At 40.9% G+C, this 22,012-nt stretch overlaps 1 protein-coding gene across 1 annotated transcript in view; it reads right to left on the reverse strand.

The window, feature by feature from the left end:
* Nucleotides 1–22,012, reverse strand: part of LOC114650940 (advanced glycosylation end product-specific receptor-like) — a 40,321-nt gene that overhangs the window by 3,352 nt on the left and 14,957 nt on the right. Inside the window, exons 2-9 of the mRNA XM_028800892.2 lie at nt 20,042–20,127; nt 19,083–19,293; nt 9,192–9,256; nt 2,222–2,306; nt 1,963–2,145; nt 1,723–1,847; nt 1,511–1,643; nt 1,366–1,404 (exon numbers count right to left, since the gene is read on the reverse strand). Of these exons, the coding sequence (XP_028656725.1) occupies nt 1,366–1,404; nt 1,511–1,643; nt 1,723–1,847; nt 1,963–2,145; nt 2,222–2,306; nt 9,192–9,256; nt 19,083–19,293; nt 20,042–20,127 (927 nt within the window). The remainder of the gene's footprint in view (nt 1–1,365; nt 1,405–1,510; nt 1,644–1,722; nt 1,848–1,962; nt 2,146–2,221; nt 2,307–9,191; nt 9,257–19,082; nt 19,294–20,041; nt 20,128–22,012) is intronic.

The following is a 22,012-nucleotide window of genomic DNA, read 5'->3' on the forward strand; positions in this document are numbered from 1 at the left end:
ACGGTGCATGGGGGTCCACAATTTCAAGTGCCCCCTATAAAACAGGCTTCTACAGAAGAGTAGCAAGAAAGAAGTCATTCCTTAAGAAGGTTCACATAAAATCACATGACATTTGTTACAAAGCATGAGGAAGACTCCATTAAGATGTGGGCAAGGTTTTATGGTCAGTTGAGGTCAAAATGGAGCTTTTTGTGCAGACTTCAAAGAGGTGTGTGTGGCGAAAAACTAACACTGCCCATGGCTGAAGAAACACCATACCTATAGTGAAATATAGTAGTGGCAGCATCATGCAGTGGGGATGCTTTTCATGTGCTGGGAGTGGGAATCTTGTTAGAGTTGAAGGGACAATTGATGGACACATATCACACAATATTGCAGGAGAACTTGTCCAGTCTACTGTGAACGTACTGCTTTCAACATGACAATGACCCTAAGCGCAAGGACAAAGCAACACTGGGATGGCACAAAAACAGAAGGGTGAATGTTTTGGAATGGCCGAGTCAAAGCCCTGATCTTAACCCGATTGAGAATCTATCACACTGTTTGAAAACTGCTGTCCAGAGGTGCCATCCCACCAACCTAGAAGATCTCTGTAAATTCTGCCAAGAAGAATGGAGATGAATCACTCCTGAACATTGTGAAAAACTGGTACATACTTATCCCAAAAGAATTAAGGCTGTTATCGCAGCAAAAGTGTTCTTGACAAAGTATTAAATGTGCACACTTTTTCCATTAAATACAGAAAATGGTTTAGTTTGACTTTGGAAATGTATTTTTACAACATAAGAGTTCACATTAAAAATACTGAATGGATAAATATGTGTACAAATCTTTTGTCATGAAGAAAGTTATGATGACTTTCAAGGGAATTGAATACTTTCGCACGCCACTGTATCCGTTAAAAGAATAGTAACAGAGATTCAAAAATGTCAACTGTTTCCAGAGGAGGAAATCGGCACAAATATCAGGTCAACAAAAGAAAGTAAAATCATGTAAACAGAAGATCTGCCATTTGCCAACAATGGAGGGAGGAACAAATGTACAAGTCAGTAATGTTTGTGGAAAAAAATATTCGTAGAAGGAAATCTGTGAGAATAAGCAAAGATAAAGTGTGATAGAACCAAGCCAGCGTGCTTCCTCCACAGTGACTGAGCCCATTACTCTGTATGTGTGTGTGATTATGTCCCCTTGATCCTTGAATTGGCCGCAGCTCAGATGGTTGTTAGAAAGTGAGACATTGGCCATTTTGATAGTAAGGAAGACTCCAGATTCACCAATGAAAGCCAGGTGGGATACAGTATATACAATAAACAGTCTAATAGCCACAATTGGACTACCCAAAAAATATAAAATTAGAAGTCATACTTGCAATTTTAATGATTCTTGTTTCCTGTCTTTTGTCTCCTGTAAATGACATATGCTGGTATTGTTAATTTTGTCCAGCAGAAACATAACTGATGTCACCGAAAGCTAGAAGTGGCTGTGATTTCCTTGAGGTGCCCTTCCTTACCTACTGTGAATAAAATTGAGCCACTGAGTTCAGTGAACTCCTCATCTGTAGCCACGCACTTATAATCGCCAGCATCCCTTTTTGTTATAGAAGGGAAGACTATTGTCTCATTCTTGACGTCGAGGTACACCGCCTAAAATGTCAAAAGACAACACACTGTTAATGAGCAGATAAACACTCCACCCAGCTAGATCAATGTGTACCTGACTCACGTCTTTAGTCCACACAAAGCTTGGCAGTGGTCTAGCATCAGTCTTACACTTCAGAGTCACCTTGTCCCCTTCCCTGATATCGTCAAAACCAGAGTTTAACAGCAGGGTGATATGTTTCAAAGGATCTGCAGGGAGATATTTTTGTGAGATGATACTATTCTTCCTAAAAGATGACATCCATTATAAAGAAGGTAGTGCACTAATGATCTAATATGTTTTCTAATGCCTATGACAACTCACGGATGAGCTCCAGGGTGCGTTTATCTGATTCCTGAATGCTGATTGGGTCGGTGATGTCATAGCTAATGTGGCATTTGAAGCTAAGCTCCTCTTCCACCTCCCTCGGAGTGTAGGACAACACTGATTTCATTGACGACAGCTGTGTCTTCTGATCCAGTATGATGAAGTTCTTGATGCTGACATCTGTGACGAGACAACAGTGCTCATTCTCACATATCACCTCTGTCAGCCTGTAATATTTCTCCACAACCACACTTACCTTCTTCTGTTCCTTTCAGGATTCTCCCGTTCTTGTACCAAGTTAAATTTCCTGCAGGGTAGCCATCTTCTGAAGTGCATATCATCTGCAAGGCACATTCCAGGTATTAGCACACAGCAGCTTTCAAATTAATGATCGTCATTTGTATATCATCTATAATAATAAAAGGCAAAGCCCTCACTGACTGACTCACTCACTCACTGACTCACTCATCACTAATTCTCCAACTTCCCGTGTAGGTGGAAGGCTGAAATTTGGCAGGCTCATTCCTTACAGCTTACTTACAAAAGTTAGGCAGGTTTCATTTCGAAATTCAAAGCGTAATGGTCATAACTGGAACATATTTTTTGTCCATACACTGTAATGGAGGAGGCGGAGTCACGTATCGCGTCATCACGCCTCCTACGTAATCACGTGAACTAAAAACAAGGAAGAGATTTACAGCACGAGTCACACGCGGGAACGAAGGTAAATGACGTTAATTTTTGACTGTCTTTTAATACTGTGTAAGCATACATATTAACACGTGCAATTAAACGTGTGCATTTACGGGGTGATTTCTCAGGCTTAAAAGCTCACCTTTTATCAAACGCGGGAAGAAAGGTAACTGACGTTGTTCACTGTCTTTTAATACTGTGTAACCATACATATTAACACATGTCCAATTAAACGTGTGCATTTACGGGGTGATTTCTCAGGCTTAAAAGCTCGCCTTTTACTAAAAAGGTAAATGCAAAACTATTTTCAATCAGTTTATTGAAACGCTCCCGTTAAGGATTGCAATAACATATTCGCGAGATAAAAGAACGAAGTAGGGGGAAATGGAGGAACAGCCGCAAACAGCGAAGAGCAAAAAATTAATTAAACAATTGAGAACGGAGCGAGTTAAGCATACAAGCATGTTCATAAGGGAAACAAAGCACGGTGTAAAACGTAAGTTTCAATTAAGTTTATAGAAACGCTCCCGCTGCGGATTGCAATAACATATTCGCGAGATAAAAGTTTAATGAGAAGACACGAGGTATAAACTAACCACACGCCGTGGCGCAACGTTAGGGGCAACAGTTTCAACCATTCTATGATCTGCTTCTCGCAACTGAAAGACGGCACATGGCGGATGTTAGCCGACTTGCTGACCGCAACGTTAGGGGCTTCAACTATGGCGCTGACGCCACATCTCAGTGCCAACACTTTGCAGACTGTACTTAAAAGACACGCCCTCCTCACTGGACAGTTAAAAACACCAATCAAACTAACGATGACATCAAGTATTACCCAATCCAAAGTAGGAAAGGAGGCATCTTCATAAAATGCGTGTGGGATGATTTGCATGAGACGCTGCTTTAAAAAAAAAATGATAAAAAAAATACGGGATAAATCCCGTCCAGTATTGATTCAAAACGGGACGCGCAATTTCATTCTCAAACGCGGCACGATTCCGTATTTTAAAGGACGGGTGGCAACCCTACAGTGCCAGGTAACCACCCATACAATCAGATTGTGATTCAGACTAGGAATGCAATGAATGTAATTACCCCGATTTACATACAAGGCAAAAGTCTTGCAACATTCAAAGATGATGGTTTGGGATAATTAGTACTTATTAAGTACACCATGGCACATTAAAGAGCTTATGAAGCCTTGAACCGAAAAAAGCAAGATCTCAGAGATCGTAAAAAAAAAAATAGGAGGTAATGTCGTTTTACTCGCTGTAGATTTTAGTCAAACATTACCAGTTATTCCACGAGGGAGACCAGCAGATGAACTCAACGCGTGTTTATAATCCATGCTTCTCCCACGCTCGGTTATATCTCGCGTGTTCTCGGGTAGGTGCACCAAAAAATTTATACATTTAAGCATGTAATGGGCAAACAAAAAATGAGGTATACCCGAAGGCACTGCAGTAGTACTTCATGTAACTTTACTTCTTAAATGTTAATGTTTTACTGTTTAATAATTTATATGCTTCTTATATGTTGTTCAAATTCTTTTATCAAAATAACACTGACAGCGCAATGCACGATAACATGGAGTGAATACACCATACGCATCTGCCCACGGCTGCCCTACTGTGCGCAGATAGGAGTTGATTCTACAATAAAATAAAATAAAGATAAAAAGAGTAAAACAATCATCACCCATAAAGCGTGTGTGTGTGTATATATGTGTATATATATATGTTGATATGTGGATGTGTATATGTATATATATATATATATATATGTAGATATGTATATATATGTGTATATGTATATGTATATATATGTTTATATGTGTGTGTGTGTGTATTTTATATATATAAAACACAGCAACACTCATAACAATGACAACACAATTACATTGACAATCATGTTACGTTATTTTTAAAATGTTTCCTTTTTTTTTTCATTCCCTCTTTAACACACTACTTCTCCGCTGCGAAGCGCGGGTATTTTGCTAGTATTTTATAAGCAGGAGTATTTTTAAAGAAATTGACAGTATTATACAGGGTGAACCAAAATGAAGTACCGCATTTCTCAACGTCGTTGCATGACGTAGAGGCAGCTGAATGAGTTGGGGTGGGGGGGGTCCTTTGATAGGCAATCCCTTGTAGTTTTCAGTAGGCAACATGCCTTGGTGTGATGCGCCCCATGCTTTCGCTGTCAAAGCATTCTTCAAATCCATCATCACTACACAACGCGCCTTCCAAATGCACTTCAGCATTCCTCCTAACATTGACATCCCAAATCAGAAAACAATTCTTGAGTGGGTAGCTAAATTTAGACAGACGGGTACAACATTGAACAGAAAATTTCCAGGCCGTCCTCAGACTGTACGAATGCCTGAAAACATTCATGCTGTAAGGGCATCAATTTTGCAGTTTCTTAGACGTTCAGGGTGCAAACATGCTTTTGTCTTGGACATTTCCAACACGTCTTTGAAGAGGATTTTGCATGAGGACCTTAATTTCCATCCATACAAAATGATGGTAGTGCAGTAGGTCTCAGAGAGACTGGGAGAGCTGTGCATGAACATTCTGCATACCGTTCATCGAGACGCCGTCGTCATGTGAAGCAACGAAGCACATTTCCATTTGAATGGTTCTGTAAATAAGCAAAACCTTCACTATTGGGCTGAAACCAACTCTCGTGAAGTTCATCAGTGAGCATGTTACAGTTTGGTACACCGTTGCAGAATTTGGCATTGTAGGCCCTTACTTTTTTGAGGAGGGGCAAGCAACAGTCCCCGTCATTTCAGAACGTTACATTGACATGCTACAGAACTTTTTGTGGCCCCAACTGTAAGAAATGGATGGGGTGGATGTCCATTTTCAACAGGATGGAGCAACATGAGCAATCCATGCAAGTTTTGCAGGAGAACTTTTCACAGAAGTTGATCTCCTTGGGTGGCCTTCACATTCACCTGATCTTGCTCCGTGTGATTTCTTCTTGTGGGGCTGTCTCAAGTCGAAGGTATACACACACCGACCTCAAAACCTTGAAGCCCTCAAGGACGCTATTCCCCTTGAAATGGCCAAACGAATCATGCGAGTGTTCAGAAATCGTCTCGAAGAGTGTATCGCTAATGGTGGCCACCACCTTGAAGACATCATTTTTAAAATGGTGAAAAAAATCAGTTTGTATACCTTTTCTTGTGTAGTAATGAAATTTATTTTATCTTGTAGCATTTTTGTAGAATAAATATTTGAAATGTGGTACTTCATTTTGGCTCACCCTGTATAAAGAGTGGCATTGGTAGTTCAGCAGTTGGCACAACTGCCAAGTCACATCTCAGCCATTGTGCGGTCTGTGCAGATTATTCTCCGCATCTGTGTGGGTTTGCTGTGGACACTTGGACACTCTGATTTTTTTCCTTGTCTATGTGGTGTTCGTACTTTATTAAATAAAGACACTAAAATGACATGGCTTGTGTCCTGTGATCTGCCAGCTTCCCATCCTGCCTTGTGCCTCATACGAATGAACACAGTATGGCTTCTCACAACTCTCCTGCCATTCATGGAGGTTTTCTATAAGTGCAGCAGTTACTTTAATAATTCTTTGCATTTATATAGCACTTTTCTCACTACTCAAAGTGCTCAGCAATTGCAGGTTAAGGGCCTTGCTGAAGGGCCCAACAGAGTAGCGTCCCTTTTGGCATTTATGGGATTCGAACCGGCAACCTTCCAATTGCCAGTGCAGATCCCTAGCCTCAGAGCCACCCTTTACTGGTCACTGCTGGACAATAAACCAAAATGGGCACAATCGGGCATACACAAGGTGCAACTGGCAAGCATGCTTGTGTTTTCTATTTCATTGATTCTGCAATAACATCCATGATGAGTAAACACACAGGCAAAAGTACACCAGCATTAACAAGTGTTTTGTACAAAGCATTTATTGTGCACACCATCCATACGCAAGATCTACCTTTGACTGGTCAGTTTACTAAATTTGCAACTCAGATAAATCAGTTTTGAATAGTAGAAAATGTATAAATTATATCAATAAAAATAAAGTATTATTAAAAAAAAACAATAGCACAGTAATTTGTACTGCTGTTTCAAAGAATTCAAAAGTGATGCCCAGTTGCTTTTGTTTTTTTTTGGGTAAACAAATGTAATAATTTTGAATTGAAAAAAAACTTTCACATTACCTTTGCCAATTTTGCCCACTTATCACAGCTTTCTGGCCTGAAAGTAATTTCATAAGGGTGCAAAACCAGCAATACACAAGTCTCACAGAGCCATACATCTCAAGACAACCATTAGTGAACCCGCCCTGAAAGTGGGTGGGAACAATCAGACAGCTCATTTAGTTTTAGATTTCTAAAGAAGGGGTCCCCAACTCCAGTCCTGGGGGCCGCAGTGGCTGCAGGTTTTCATTCTAACCCTTTTCTTAATTAGTGACCTGTTTTTGCTGCCAATTGACTTCTTTTGAATTACTTTTAATTGAATTGTTTTTTAAGATTTGCTCCCCTGAATTTCTTCATCTTTCCTCTGTAAACCCTAGAGATGGTTGTGCCTAAATGCATTGAGTTGCTGTCATATGATTGGCTGATTAGATATTTGCATTAGCAAGAAGTTGAACAGGTGTACCTAATAAAATGGCCACTAAGTATGTACACACACACACACACACACATTGGTTTGTGCAAGTTCATTTTGAGATATATGCGTGTATTAGTGAAGCGAGCAGGTATATATATATATATAAATATAAATAAAATCTATAGATGCTTAAAAAATTAAAGGAACACTTTGAAAACACATCAGATCTCAATGGGAAAAAATCCTGCTGGATATCTGTACTGATATGGACTGGGTAATGTGTTAGGAACGAAAGAATGCCATATCATTTGATGGAAATGAAAATTATCAACCTACTGAGGGCTAAATACAAAGACACCCTGAAAATCAAAGTGAGAAAATGATGCAGCAGGGTAGTCCATTTTGCCGAAATTTCATTGCAGCAACTCAAAATCATACTCAGTAGTTTGTATGGCCCCCACGTGCTTGTATGCATGCCTGACAACATCGGGGTTGGGTGGCCTGCTCCTAATGAGACAATGGATGGCACAGAGCTCCTGGACAGTCTGAGGTGCAACCTGGTGGCGTTGGATGGACCGAAACATAATGTCCCACAGGTGTTCTGTTGAATTTAGGTCAGGCGAGTCAATGGTATCAATTCCTTCATCCTCCAGGAACTGCCTGCATGCTTTCACCACATGAGGCAGGGCATTATTGTGCACCAGGAGGAACCCAGGACCCACTGCACCAATATCTAATGGCAGTCAAGGTGCCGTTGTCTAGCCTGTAGAGGTCTGTGCATCCACCACCATACTGGTCATGCTGAACGATGTTACAGGCAGCATAATGTTCCCCATGGCTTCTCCAGACCCTTTCACGTCTGTCACATGTGCTCAAGGTGAACCTGCTCTCATCTGTGAAAAGCACAAGGCGCCAGTGGTGGACCTGCTAATTCTGGTATTCTATGGCAAATGCCAGTCGAGCTCCACAGTACCGGTCAGTGAACACAGGGCCCACTAGAGGATATTGGGCCCTCAGGCCACCCTCATGAAGTCTGCTTCTGATTGTTCGGTCAGAGTCATTCACACCAGTGGCCTGCTGGAGGTCATTTTGTAGGGCTCTGGCAGTGCTCATCCTGTTCCCCCTTGCGCAAAGGAGCAGATATCGGTCCTGCTGATGGGTTAAGGACCTTCTACGGCCCTCTCCAGCTCTCCTAGTGTAACTGCCTGTCTCCTGGAATCTCCTCCATGCCATTGAGACTGTGCTGGGAGACACAGCAAACCTTCTGGCAATGGCACGTATTGATGTGCCATCCTGGAGAAGTTGGACTACCTGTGCATCCAGGTATCACCTCATGCTACCAGTAGTGACACTGACAGTAGCCAAATGCAAAACTAGTGAAAAAACAGATGAGGAGGGAAAAATGTCAGTGGGCTCCACCTGTTAAGCTATTCCTGTTTTGGGGGTCGTCTCATTGTTGCCCCTCTAGTGCACCTGTTGTTAATTTCATTGACACCAAAGCAGCTGAAACTGATTAACAACCCCCTCTGCTACTTAACTGATGAGATCAATAGTCCAGAAGGTTCAGTGACTTGATGCTATGTGTTCCTTTAATAACACATGCAGAGAAATGGCAGACTGTGGTCTTTTATGTCTAGTAGCTTTTCCAGAGCAGAGCCAACATGAGGCAGCAGTGACCAATCAGAGTGACCCTGTTAAATGTCATTTACATATCAGCGCCCACCATAGAAAACCTCACACTGTTCTCACTCCATCTGAACGAGTGTGGTGCTGAGGGGTCACCCACCACATGGCTGCACTCGGGTCCTAATCTGGGATCCTGAGTTGGTTTGTCATGTGGTGGGTGCGGCAATGCGCTGTATCAGTGTGTGCTCCTAACCTCCTCCTAACCTCCTCCTTCAGATGCGCTCAGTTTGGTGTTGCGGTTGACGTGCTCAGTCTTACCTCAGCTGGATCGTCCACTTTCACATGATTTCGAATCATTGTAATCTCTGGTTTGGTGGGAGGCTCTGGAAAAATCAAGTAAAACAGAAAGCAACACGTGAGTTTTAATTTTGTGTGATGACATTTGGTTTTCTGCTGTTTGATACACACAAATATATAATTACTATTTGTATAAATATTTCATTTGCTGTGTTATAGTCAGCATATAGAAGAGCAAACTATTAAATAAAGTCCATATGTTAAAATAGGCCTAGAATATTGCGTACGTTTGGAGAGTAGAATTTCAGCCATTTTCTTAGTTATTAATGAAACAATCGTCTTTTGCTTTAATTTTAACTGACTTGCTTTTTTTACGAATCAGAACCCTTATTTGTGTTTTTTTTTCCTTTAACCAGCACCCAAACAATAAAGAGACGGCCTGCTCCCATTTTCATCCAAGCCTTCATCTTCAATAATATATTTGAAATTAAATAGTGAAGGTCTGAGAAATACTGATCTGCTCTGGTCCACAAAATGTTTGAAAAATGATCTGAGAAATAAAAAAAGAAAATCAACAGTTTTGAAAATGTCTAGTGTAGCAGAATGAGAGAACTGACAATAAGAAGATTAAACAATCTACTCTATATATAAAATCCTAACCCTAAAAGTGCAACGATTTTATGTGATGTTTTTCTGTGATGTTTTTTGTCACGCTTTAAATCGGGCTTATTGTAATGTGATGTTATTAGATTTTCAGATTCTTATTCCGTTTTTAAATTATAAACTAAAAAATATCAAGAACTCACATCTCGCGAGACGAGACTTTGTGCCAGAAGATTTAATCACGACCAGGGACGGAAATAAAACACAAAGAGTAGGACAGCTGCTGTACAGGCGTCTAAATGTTCAAAGTGCCGCACGAGATGCAGATCACGTGACACGTTGTTTCCCATTGTATCATGGTTTAAGAGGGGGTTTCGGAAGAGCGACCGCATCTTCTTGGGGTGCATTCAGTCCCCTTCTTCACAATTCCAGTGGCTGACTGGCCGCAACTGGGGGCTGGGCACTGGGGGGCTTTCCCCCCTAGTGTTAAATAAAAACCAAAACTGGCAGTTTAGGAAATTGTTTGGTGTGAAAATGGTATCCCATGAGGAAAGGTGTCTGTGACTCCTGAGTTAGCTGGGCATCTGTTGGCGCACTTTGCTTCTCAATATTCTTTTTGTCAATGGTTACGGCTGATGGTTACCATTTTTCAATCTTAAAAAAGCCAGTCGGGTTAAATCAAGATAAAACAATTAGAAAAGAATTTGTTTCCATTTGTAGCATTAGTTGGTTATTAATTAAAGAAATACCAAGAATGAAAACCTGCAGCCACAGTGGCTCTCTGGGATCTGAGCCTGGTACCCCTTATGTACATTTAATATTACAAGGTAATGTAATCAACAAAAAGAAAAAATAGTCCATGTATAGTTCTTCAAATAGACAACAAAAGAAACTCTCCTTCAACTTTCACACTTACAAGTACAGTCAGCATGTAGACAACTACATGTGAATAACTGTGAATTTCCCATTGGGATTAATAAAGTATCTATCTATCTATCTATCTATCTAACTAAACACATTCATATTAAATCGGCTGCCAGTGCCCACCAGGAGACAAAACCTTTAATCTCCCGAGCTGCCGGCCCAGTGCCACTGGTGTTGGATTGCTGCAGAAAGTCCGTGTAGCAGCCATAACAACATAGCTTGGCAACACAAAATGGCAGCATGAGTGATAGAAGCAGCCAACCCTGGCACTAAAACTGGCACAAAGTACTGTGGTTAGCAGTTTATACACAAAACTATGTATTTTTGTCAAGCGTATTTGGTTTAATGACATACAACAACTAAACAAAATAGTAAACTATTAATAGGCTATGCTTAACATATCGACACATTATTAGACCTGATTTTTTAAGGGCTAGGGTCTATCCTAGCAACATTATGTACATGGAAACCCTGGACAGGATGCCAGTCCATCACAAAGCCCACTCTTACTCACATACACACACATCTTGAGGTCACTTTAGAACAGGCATGTCAAACACGTGGCCCCCGGGCCCGCAACAGAAATCTGTGCGGCCCGCATGACAGATCCTGGTTAGCACTAAACTTGTACAAAATGATTACTGTCGTTTGTGATTGAATCATTCAGCATCTTCGGCGTTACTTATTGACTTTTCTTACTTCTGCCTTACCGGATACGTCATCAGCCAGTGTAGCCACGAGCCTTGTCCAAAGGTAATGAGCCGCGACGTCGCAACTGAAGTGCAGCCTGCAAAGCAGGGGCGGCCTTAGGCATGTGCAAACTGTGCACCTGCACAGGGCCGCCACGCCAATACTGTATATGTTGAATATAAAACAGAAAGACGGCAATGTGCCCGAAAAACATTGTGTTTGTTAATTAGTACGCTGTATTTACTAATGTCGCTCGAGTCGGAGCAGTAAGCTATATGTAGTATTATAGCGTTCTGCCGTAATGAGAATATCATGGGCCGCCACTTGGTTTTCAAGTTACGGACACGCGTATATAGAAGCGTGTCATGAGCACGAGGCGGCTATGCAGTGTCCGCAATCGACGTGGCCATCCGCCGTGCATAAGATGGCATATTGACATTGGCGGGCGAAGGGGCCACCGATTCTTTCTCTGCCCAGGGCCGCCACGAGCCTACAGCTGCCCCTGGCATGCTACACTACTGACTGGGCTGCTGAGACTGGCCACTGGGCAGAACTGACCATCACGAGTAGTAATAGCTCGCATATTTTCACGTTTTTTTTGCTCTAGTTTCATGTAATTTTGGGCTAGTATTGTAACGAACAGTTAGTGCAGACTACAGCTGAAGATCTGAAGTGGACGCGAGAAGTTAGTGAGTTGTTTATTAACAAATGTTTGTGATTTTGAGTTTGTAAAATTAGTGTAGGTCAGGGGGCTTTTTGCATATCGGCTTATTTTACAATAGAAACTTTGAAGTCAACTTAGTAAAGTAAAATTTGATTTTTAGAGGATTTGTTTTTCAACTTGAATTACTGAGCAATGAATTCAGTGAGCGTTTTCGTGATTTCAGTTCACACGAACAGGGCTTTGTGCTGTTCTCTTACAACGTTGAGAATGCGCCTGAGAATATCCAAATGAAATTGATTGAACTGCAGTCAGATTCTATTCTGAAGACAAAATACAACTAAGTTGGTGTGCCAGGCGTGTATGCTTACCTGCCACCCTCGTATGTGCAGATCCGTAAGTTGGCATCGAGAGTACTGTCTATATTCTGAAGCACTTACCTTTATGAGCAATTGTTTTCATTAATGAAAACTACCAAAACCCCACATCGCTCAAGACTTGCTGTCGAGCACCTTTCATCCCTCATAAAAGTTGCAGCTGCACAAGATTTCAAGCCTGATATTGACGAACTGGTTACTAACAAGAGATGCCAAGTGTCGGGACAAAAGAAATAAATCTCAGACTGTAAGACTCCTACTGTATGTAAGCAATGAATATAATATAATGAATATAATAATATAAGGACCTAGCTAAGAGGCTAAGACTCTAATTGTACGCGGTTGTACAGAGATTGTATGGAAATAAATTGCTTTTCTTTAAACTTTAAGTGTTACATTTTTTAAAGTTTTCAGTATTGGAAAGAAAGCTACAGTAACTTTGTATAATAGTATTTGTTGCAGTGCGGCCCGCTGATGCACGTATGGCAGTCGAAGCGGCCCACCAATGGCAGTGAGTTTGACATGCCTGCTTTAGAATGAACTGAACATGGAAATCTTTTGAGATGTGAGAACGACGCACTAGCTGGTAAAGGACAGGCGCAGGATTCACACCCAGGGTACTGCGTCCATAAGTCAGTATTTCTGACAACTTCACCACCAAGCAGTGATCATAATTACATTGACTGCTGGAAAATTTAAAATTATGACTGCCCTTGCTGACTAATAATGCAGTTTTAGATAGAATGATACATGAGCCATTATTTGATTTGAGCAGATCTTTCCGGCCCAGTCAGTGTTGGCTTCCTTGTGTCTGTGTTGGCTTTCTGACATGTCAGTAGTGTGAGTGTGTCCTGTGTTGGACTGCTGTCACATTCATGCCTGATTCCTTCTTTGTCCCCCATTGTCCTAAAAAAGGACTTTGGCTCCTAATGGTACTAATTGATAAAGGGTTCCGAAAATACTGAATTGTGTCCATTTAAACAATTGTAGTCATCTACCTAAAATCTCCCAGCTTCACCCATCAACATGTCTATACTGTATGCTCATAGCACTTACTTTGGAAAGACTCAATATAGTCTAAAATGCTAACCCTAATACAATACCAGTAATGTTTATAAAAATAATTGTCCAATTGTCTAGCAAAAAAATAAAACTTTCCTTTTTAAGGAAAACATTTTTGTGTTTCTTTAGGGTGATAACTGAATACATTTTCTATTCAGTAATCGTATATTTGTATAGATTTATATATATTTATTATATTTATTTTATTTATTTGTATATATTTATAATTTATATCTATTTATAAATTTATAGATTCATTATTTATATTTAATTTTAAATAATTTATTTATTGTTTAGTGTAAAGAATACAGTGAAATTCTTATTTGCTTATGTGTGTATATTTAAAACAGTTTACAAATAATCAAATAATAAGTGTTTTGAATTAAAAAAGATATTTAAAAACAAAAATATTGAAAATGTTGCCTGGCTTTCCCACACAGGTGATGTAAAGCAATGGGCCAAATGAGAACGTCTATAGCTCAGGCAGCGGCTATCAGTGATCTTACGTGAGATGTTGAGGCTTCGTAACGTACTCCGAGTAATCCAGGACATATTCAGTGAAGCCTGTATCGGAGATTGTATCATGTCAGACATTCGATGTAATCGATGGCATGTGAAGCCACCATACACATTATGCGACTGGCTTGGCCGATGGCTTGAATCACAGAACAGGATATCAGACTACTGGGAGAGATGGCAAAGATTTGGTATTAAGGATAACAAGCTAGCAATGGGATTTTTCTGTAGTCCAGCCCCATTTGTGCCCAGTGAATTAATTCTTTCTCTTTCCTTTGAGAATACCCAAAGAAAAATGCAGCCCTAAAACGGTTAAAAAAATTGTTTCTAAACAAAAATGAATAAATTCTTCCTTTAACAGGATTTATTTTTCGGTTTCACATGACGCTTCTCACCTACAGGTTAGAAAAGCACTTTCACTGAGCTTTTCTATGTCATTGTAAGCACAGACATACTGATCCTCTAGTTAAAGAATTCGGATGTGAGCGTCAGTAGGCTTTGTGCCCTAGAGACCAAGTTACCTAAACTACTGTATTCTATAATATTTTGGTAATTATTTACCACTCTGATGCTGATCTTTCTGATCATAAAATAGGTCATTGTGATAGCAATTGATGAGAAGAATTCATAATTAATTGCTGCATTTCGGTATTTGAGGGTTCCTCTTGAGTGCTTCTTTCTCTTACACGATTTGGCTCAAAAACTAATCAACACATCTTCATCTCAAAACAGGCTTAAGTTTCGAGTTTGGTATTTTTTCGACCAGCCGTTTTAGCTCACAACTGTCCTCAAAAAACTGTGACACACAGACAGACACACACATCCATCATTGAGATATCAGTGTTTTCGGTATCAGGGGATCCTAAAACATCGAGATCCATTGAAAACCGGAAACCGAAATTTTTGTTTCACTCCTCCCCCATAGACGATAGGTTATGGTGGGGGAGGGCGCAAAGCAAAGACAACCAAAGACCAATTATTCATATGCATTTGATGCATTATTAATAAATTGATTGTGTTTACAATAATATACAGTAGTTATTACACAAACAGTACATGATGCACAGTATCCAGACTTAGAAAGACTTATAATTATAAAAAACATTAATTTAAAGGCCAGGTGAGAAATAGCAAATCCTTGATTTGGCTTATAGCATTTTTCACATGCTGGCAACAGAGAGTGTGTATGACACATGAAGAAATGGACCTTTTTTTGAACCACTTTGACGGAATGTTTTGGTTCTTCAAGAAGCTTCACGTCACCATCACTTGTTGCTCTCATGCCACTGTCCATGCCCTAAAACAGACTTGTATGTTAAAAACTCTACTATGTATCCTCATGCCAAATCCCACTGGTAACACCATTAAAATTGAGGTTGAGTTGAGTAAGGACTCAAAACCGCTCTTCACCAACCTGAGGTTGAACACTGACTTCAAGTTCAGAACCCCACCACTAAGAGATCACATAAGAAACATAACTTGATTGATGCAAAGCAGAAGGTCCATGGCCTAGCAGCTGCATTATGGCTGCAAACTTGTATGTCAAATATTGTTACAATACAGTATACTGTATGAAGTCATGCTAAAAACTTTGAATAATATGGTTTTACATGGAAAGAGTATGAATAAATAATGCCAAGTGTTATGAGCATGGAGTGCAGAGCCACAAAAGCAGAACAATCAAAACGGCAAAACAAAACGGTAAGAGCAAATTCGAAACAAAGAACAAAGCAAAGGACAATCAACAGATTGAGGATCCTAACACTAGGCCCACTTGAGCAGAAAGCTACCTAACTCTAAAAAGTCTTTTTCATCACAGAGTTTATCCAGTGATGGATTGTGGTAAAGTGAGTGAGTGAGAATGCAGACAGCTGTAAGAAGAGCCCCTGAAAAGGAGTGTGAGGCCAACACTCGGGGGTAGTTAGAAGCGGTCACTCCTGCCGAGCTGGTCCGAGGAGCTAGAGTGATGCTGGAGTTTGGTCGGCTCACCATGTATGGCTGGGTTGGTAGCCGGGGTCAAGGAGGCTTGGGGGGAGAGTCCCAGTGTGAGTGCCCTGGCTGTTGGGGACCTGAGTCTCGGTCTGATGATGGAGCCTGTAAGTAGCCGTGGGATGGACGGCAACTGGATGTGTGGAAGGTCAGCTGCGTCTGCAGATAAGACGCCTCCTCTACTGCAAGGCCCATGAGGGACTAGCAGACGAGCCACCAGTTAAGGATGAAAAAGGCGTCGGGTTTTTAGAAAGAACGTTCCTGCCAGTGGATTTTCACCTCGTTTTAATGATTATTTATTAATTTTTTTAACCTCCACCTTTTGCACATGTTTTAATGGATTATTTATTTAGCAGCTTTGAGCACTACACTTTGGACACTGTTTTTGATTTGTTTTTAATAAAAGCACTGAACACTTTTGCACCTTCCCCTTGCTTCATGTGGTGTCCTCATTGAACAGCTCATCCCGGTCATGAGTATCGACTGCTATATTTGTACTAGAAGACTGCACAAAGTCACGGATTGTGGTGAGATGTGACCAGGAATAGTGAACAAATTGGTTTCCCATTACAAAATAAACAAAACATTAAAAAATTAAATATCAAAATGAAACAAAGGAAGATAGTCAAAACCATACAATCACTATAGCATCATCAAATATGTTTTGTGTTTTTGTCACGTAGAGTTAGATATTCAGTGCCTTCAGAAAATATTCAGACTCCTTTACATTTTTTTTTACACATTTTGTTATGTTGCCACCTTATGCTAAAATCATTTTAGGAATTTTTGCAAATTTATTAAAATTAAAAAATAGAAATATCACAAGTATTCAGACCCTTTGCTTTGAAATTTGGCCCAGGTACATCCTATTTTATTGATCGTCATTGAGATGTTTCTGCACCTTGCTTGGAGTTCACCTGTAGTTAGATCAAATGACTGGACATGATTTTGGAAAGGCGCACATCTCCTTATAAAGGTCTCACAGTTGACAATGTGTATCAGAGCAAAAACCAACCATGAGGTCAAAGGAACTGCCTGCCAAGCTTAGAGATAGGATTGTGCGAAGGAACAATTCTTGGAAAGGCTACAGAAAAAAATCCTGCAGTATTGAAGGTTCCCAAGAACACAGTCACCTCCATGATTCTTAAGTGGAGTACGTTTGGAACAACCATGACTCTTCTTGGACCTGGCTGCTTGGCTAAACTGAGCAACTAGGGGAGAAGAGCCTTAGTAATAGACATGTCCAAGAACTTGATGGTCAGTCTGGCTGACCTTTGGAGAAACAAGGTGGAGATGGGAGAAACATCCAGAAGGACAACCATCACTGCAACACTCCACTCATCTTAGCTTTATGATAGTGTCATCAGATGACACATGAAAGCCCACCTGAAGTGTTCAAAAAGGCACCTAAAGGAATCTCACACAGTGAGAAGCAGGATTTTGTGATCTGATGAAACTATGATGGAACTATTTGGACTTAACTCTAAGTGTCACGTCTGGAGGAAACCAGGCTTATCATAAATATGATTCTAGTGGTGATACGTGGTGGTGGCAGCATCATACTGTGGGGTTGTTTTTCAGTGGCAGGGACTTCGAGACTAGACAGCATTGAGGGAAAGCTTAATGGAGCAAAGTACAGAGATATCGTTAATGAAAACCTGCTCCAAAGCGCCCTGGATCTCAGACTGAATCCAAGGTTCACCTTCCAACAGGAAGCACAAAACAAAAACAGATATGGACAAGTCTGTGAATGTTCTTGAATGACCCAGCCCCAAACAAGCAACTCTGGAGAGACCTGATGGTCTCCATCCAACCTGACAGGATGTACAGAGGAGAAGGACGTTGGGAGCATGTGCTGATTACAGCATGTTGCCGCACCCACCACACGGCCAGCCACCCGGATTGAGATCCGAGTGCAGCCACACAACGAGTGACACCTCAGCACCACACTGGAATAGTATGAGGTTTTTTTTTTTTTACAGTGGCTGGAGTGCCACCAAACCCCAAGTTTTCCATGCAAGTGTGAGAACCTGCTTGTGGGGCTGGATGCAGGTTCACGTCATACCCAGGACGGAACAACTGCAAGTTAAGAGTCTGGCTCAGGGGCCCAACAGAGTAGAGTCACTTCTGCCGTTTATTGGATTCGAACCAGCAACTGTCTGATTGCTGGCACAGATCCCTAGCCTTACAGCCACCACTCCATGCAGAGAAGAATGGTAGAAAACACCTAAATCCAGGTGTGTGAAGCTTGTCACATCAAACAACAAGAAGACCCCAAAGGTGCTTCAACAAAGTACTGAGCAAAGCATCTGAATACTTGTGTCAGATTCTTATTTTTAATAAATCTGCAAAAATTTCTAAAATTCTGTTTTGTCATTCTGGGGTACTGAATGTTGCTTGACGAGGGAAAAAATTAATTTAAATGATTTTAGTACAAAGCTGCAGCATAACAAAATGTGTACAAAGTGAAGGAGTCTGAATACTTTCTGAAGGTACCGTATATCATTTTAAGAACTGATGAGAAACATATTAGTTATGTAATATTATGTAACACCATGGAAGTGAAAAGGGGTGAATTTACTTTTTGACATAACAGTGGTCCCACACACACATTAAGGTGTGTCATGCATGTGCGTCGGTGAATCTCCTTACAGACTATGTAATAATCCACCAGGATGAGAGGGGGCGCCATCACTAACATTGTCACCACCTCTTTTCTCCACAGTGCCCGGTGAGGGCAACTGACTCCACCCCTTCCGGCCCACCTTTCATAAACATGCCAGAAGGAGGCGTCATTTTGTCAAGAGCAACCCTCTAGACGGAGTTCCCAAGCAGACTGACCTTAACTCATGGCTGGAAGCCGAATACATTTTTTCTTTTCTTTTGTAGCCCGAAACCCCCAGGGCAAATACAACAAAAAGCGTATCATTCGTTTGAGTTAGATATTAAATGAGACGGCCTGGTTGGCGCCCAAAATTTTCCGTTTTGCACCCTGTTATTCCTGCACCACCTGGCCACAGTTAGTAAGGATGGTGACCAAGACGCACAGCTCTGGCTCACAGACTATTGATACACCAGTTGATGCCTTACGGTAAGTGTGGAGGTAAATGATCCTGGTAGGCGTCTGACTTCCCGAAGTGGTCGAACACTGATAGAGACCTTGATCAAACCACTTGAGTGACGACAGGACTAGAGAGCCGTCCGAGCTTAGACTGATGCGCGTACTGTAGTTACTGTTTAAGGTCTTTGTCTCGCCTTTGAGGGAGGAAAAAAGCTCCATTCCTCGCGTGCCTGAGGTGTCCTATAAAAAAATGGAAAAAAAATGTTTCACTAATATTGCAATTCATTTTAACAGTAAACAGTCTCATGTCGCACACGCAAAAAAATCTTTTCATTAAAAAACAGTAATTCGTGGGAAAGTGAAACTTTACAACAAAACAGCATTTTTTAAGGTGGCACTTTCATTATGTCTGTTGCATACGCTGATCCTGAAAAACTGGACAGCAAAAGAGCTGAAAAAACTGCAGAAAAGTTCGCGCCTGCCGAGGTTCATCAAAGTCTTAGAATCCCCAAATTGCATACTAATGATGGGAAGGGTCCCGGAAAATAACAAACCAAATGAAAAAAAAAATCTAAGGAAATTTTGGATTTTAGAAATTGAACCTTTTCTCTTTTTCCATTTCAAGTCTCGTCCTGATAACACAGTTTGTATCCTACACCCAAAAAAGATAATCGGTTTAAACTCATTTTAACAAAAATGGCAAAACATGACAGAAGCCTGTGGCGTGGAGATCTTACTTTACATACAGGGCCGCACTCGGCCTAGTCATGTCGCTTAAATTTCGATTTTAGACTGGTGGAGTAGTTCACATTGGCATCAAGATGGAAGCCCAAAACTAGCTTTGTGACTTAAATGGCATATCACTAGAGGCCAGCACACATATACTAGACGCTGACCCATCACTTACTCCATATAAGCCCTCATCTGATATTCCAGTAATGTACACTCAATCACTTCAAAAGCAGAAAGGTGATAAATTTTGACTTACGGCTTTCCACTCCACAGCAGAGCCAGCTTGATGGCATGGAAGAGTGGCGTCTTCACCAATCCTAAGGGTCAGCATATGCATTGAACCTGTAGGAGTGAATGTTAAAAGGAGAGGCGGTCATGACAAACCTTCAGCTGGTAGAGCAGCAGTAAACCATCAACTACTGTAAGTTGTGCAATTCCAGTGGCAGACAACATCGAAAACAACATCTCGATTCGGAGAATGGCTATTAAGTGAATTCAGGCAGCGCCCCAGCATTTGCCTTCTCTTTCAATTATTTATCTACTTATGAAAAGATGACAGCTTCCAAAATAACAGTTGGCACACTTCTTACATCTTCTTGAATTCATCCTGCATTTATCATACAGCGGAGATGGGAAGTCAGAAGTTGCAATGGCATGATTTGTAACCTCGGAGTGTTCGTTCTGCCCAAGTGGGAAAATCAGCTGGTGTTTTAGCAACAAATGCTAACTAACAGTTCTATAGTCCAGAATGAAGAAGAAACTGACAAGAAAGAAAGGTGCAAAGGGTATGTGTCATGTCTAAAAAAGATTTGTATGCTCTTGGCCATAATAAATAGTACTAAGTTCTGCTTGGAGGCTTCATCTCCTTCTTTCAGCTGCTCCCATTAGGGGTTGCCACAGCAGATCATCTTCTTCCATATCTTTCTGTCCTCTGCATCTTGTTCTGTCACACCCATCACCTGCATGTCCTCTCTCACCACATCGATAAACCTTCTCTTAGGCCTTCCTCTTTTCCTCTTGCCTGGCAGCTCTATCCTTAGCATCCTTCACCCAATATACCCAGCAATATCGCCTCTCTGACTTTGTTTCCCAACTGTCCAACTTAAGATGACCCTCTAATGCCCTCATTTCTAATCCTATCCATCCTCATCACCCCCAATGCAAATCGTAGCATCTTTAACTCTGCTACCTCCAACTTTGTCTCCTGCTTTCTGGTCAGTGCCACCATCTCCAACCCATATAACAAAGCTGGTCTCACTACCGTCTTGTAGACCTTCCCTTTCATTCTTGCTGATACCCATCTGTCACAAATTACTCCTGACATTCTTCTCCACCCATTCCACCCTGCCTGCACTCTCTTTTTCACCTCTCTTCCAACTATACAAAGCAACCATTGAACGTGATGTACAGTAAGCGTTTATCAAGCTAACATTGGTTAGTCCATTGCTGTTCGTAATGTTAACGTTTACATTCTCAATATTCAGCATTATGGGTTGAGGTGATTCATTTAAAGTAAATTCTTCTAATAAATAAATTAAACCTAGAAAGTGTTACTGTACGACTTATTCACGGTTTATACATCGCCATTGTGGATTCACGTCATAATCAGACAAACATGGACTTGACTGACCAGGCTGGAGTGTGTGAGTAGGAATTCCAACATTTCTTTCCATTTTCTGAGTAAGAGGATGGCAATCACGAGTTCCGAGTTTTAGTTGAATGCAGTATTAGCCAAGTGGTGTTGTTTGTCCCCAGCTGGCCTACAGTACAGTATATTATAGGCATAAGCCATAAATCTAAATATGAATAATATTAATAATTAACTTGTTCAAAACAGTCCACAGGCTGATGTTACTTGATTACGTTGGCCTCCTTTGTAAGTAGCTTTGGATGAAAGTGTCCACTAAACAAATATTAATTATTTTAGGAGTTCACCGTGGATGGTTATGATTGTGATACCAATGACACCCCCCACCCAGAGCTACTCAGAGCCAAGGACAGACTTCAGCCCCCCATGTGACCCTGAACTGTCTTCAGCAGGTTTGATAAAGGATTATTAAATTACATTCCAGTTGAAGTCACTGGTTTGGCTGCTGTTAGACTAACCACAGTATTTGAATTACAGTACATTGTTCATTCCTTTGGAATTACCCAAGTCAGTTACACAGAATGTGTTGACATAACCGGATTAAGTCAATCTAGTCTTTTTTTTTTTTTTGGGTGATAG

Source organism: Erpetoichthys calabaricus, chromosome 1, assembly GCF_900747795.2.
Source record: "Erpetoichthys calabaricus chromosome 1, fErpCal1.3, whole genome shotgun sequence".
Taxonomy (NCBI): Eukaryota; Metazoa; Chordata; class Cladistia; order Polypteriformes; family Polypteridae; genus Erpetoichthys; species Erpetoichthys calabaricus.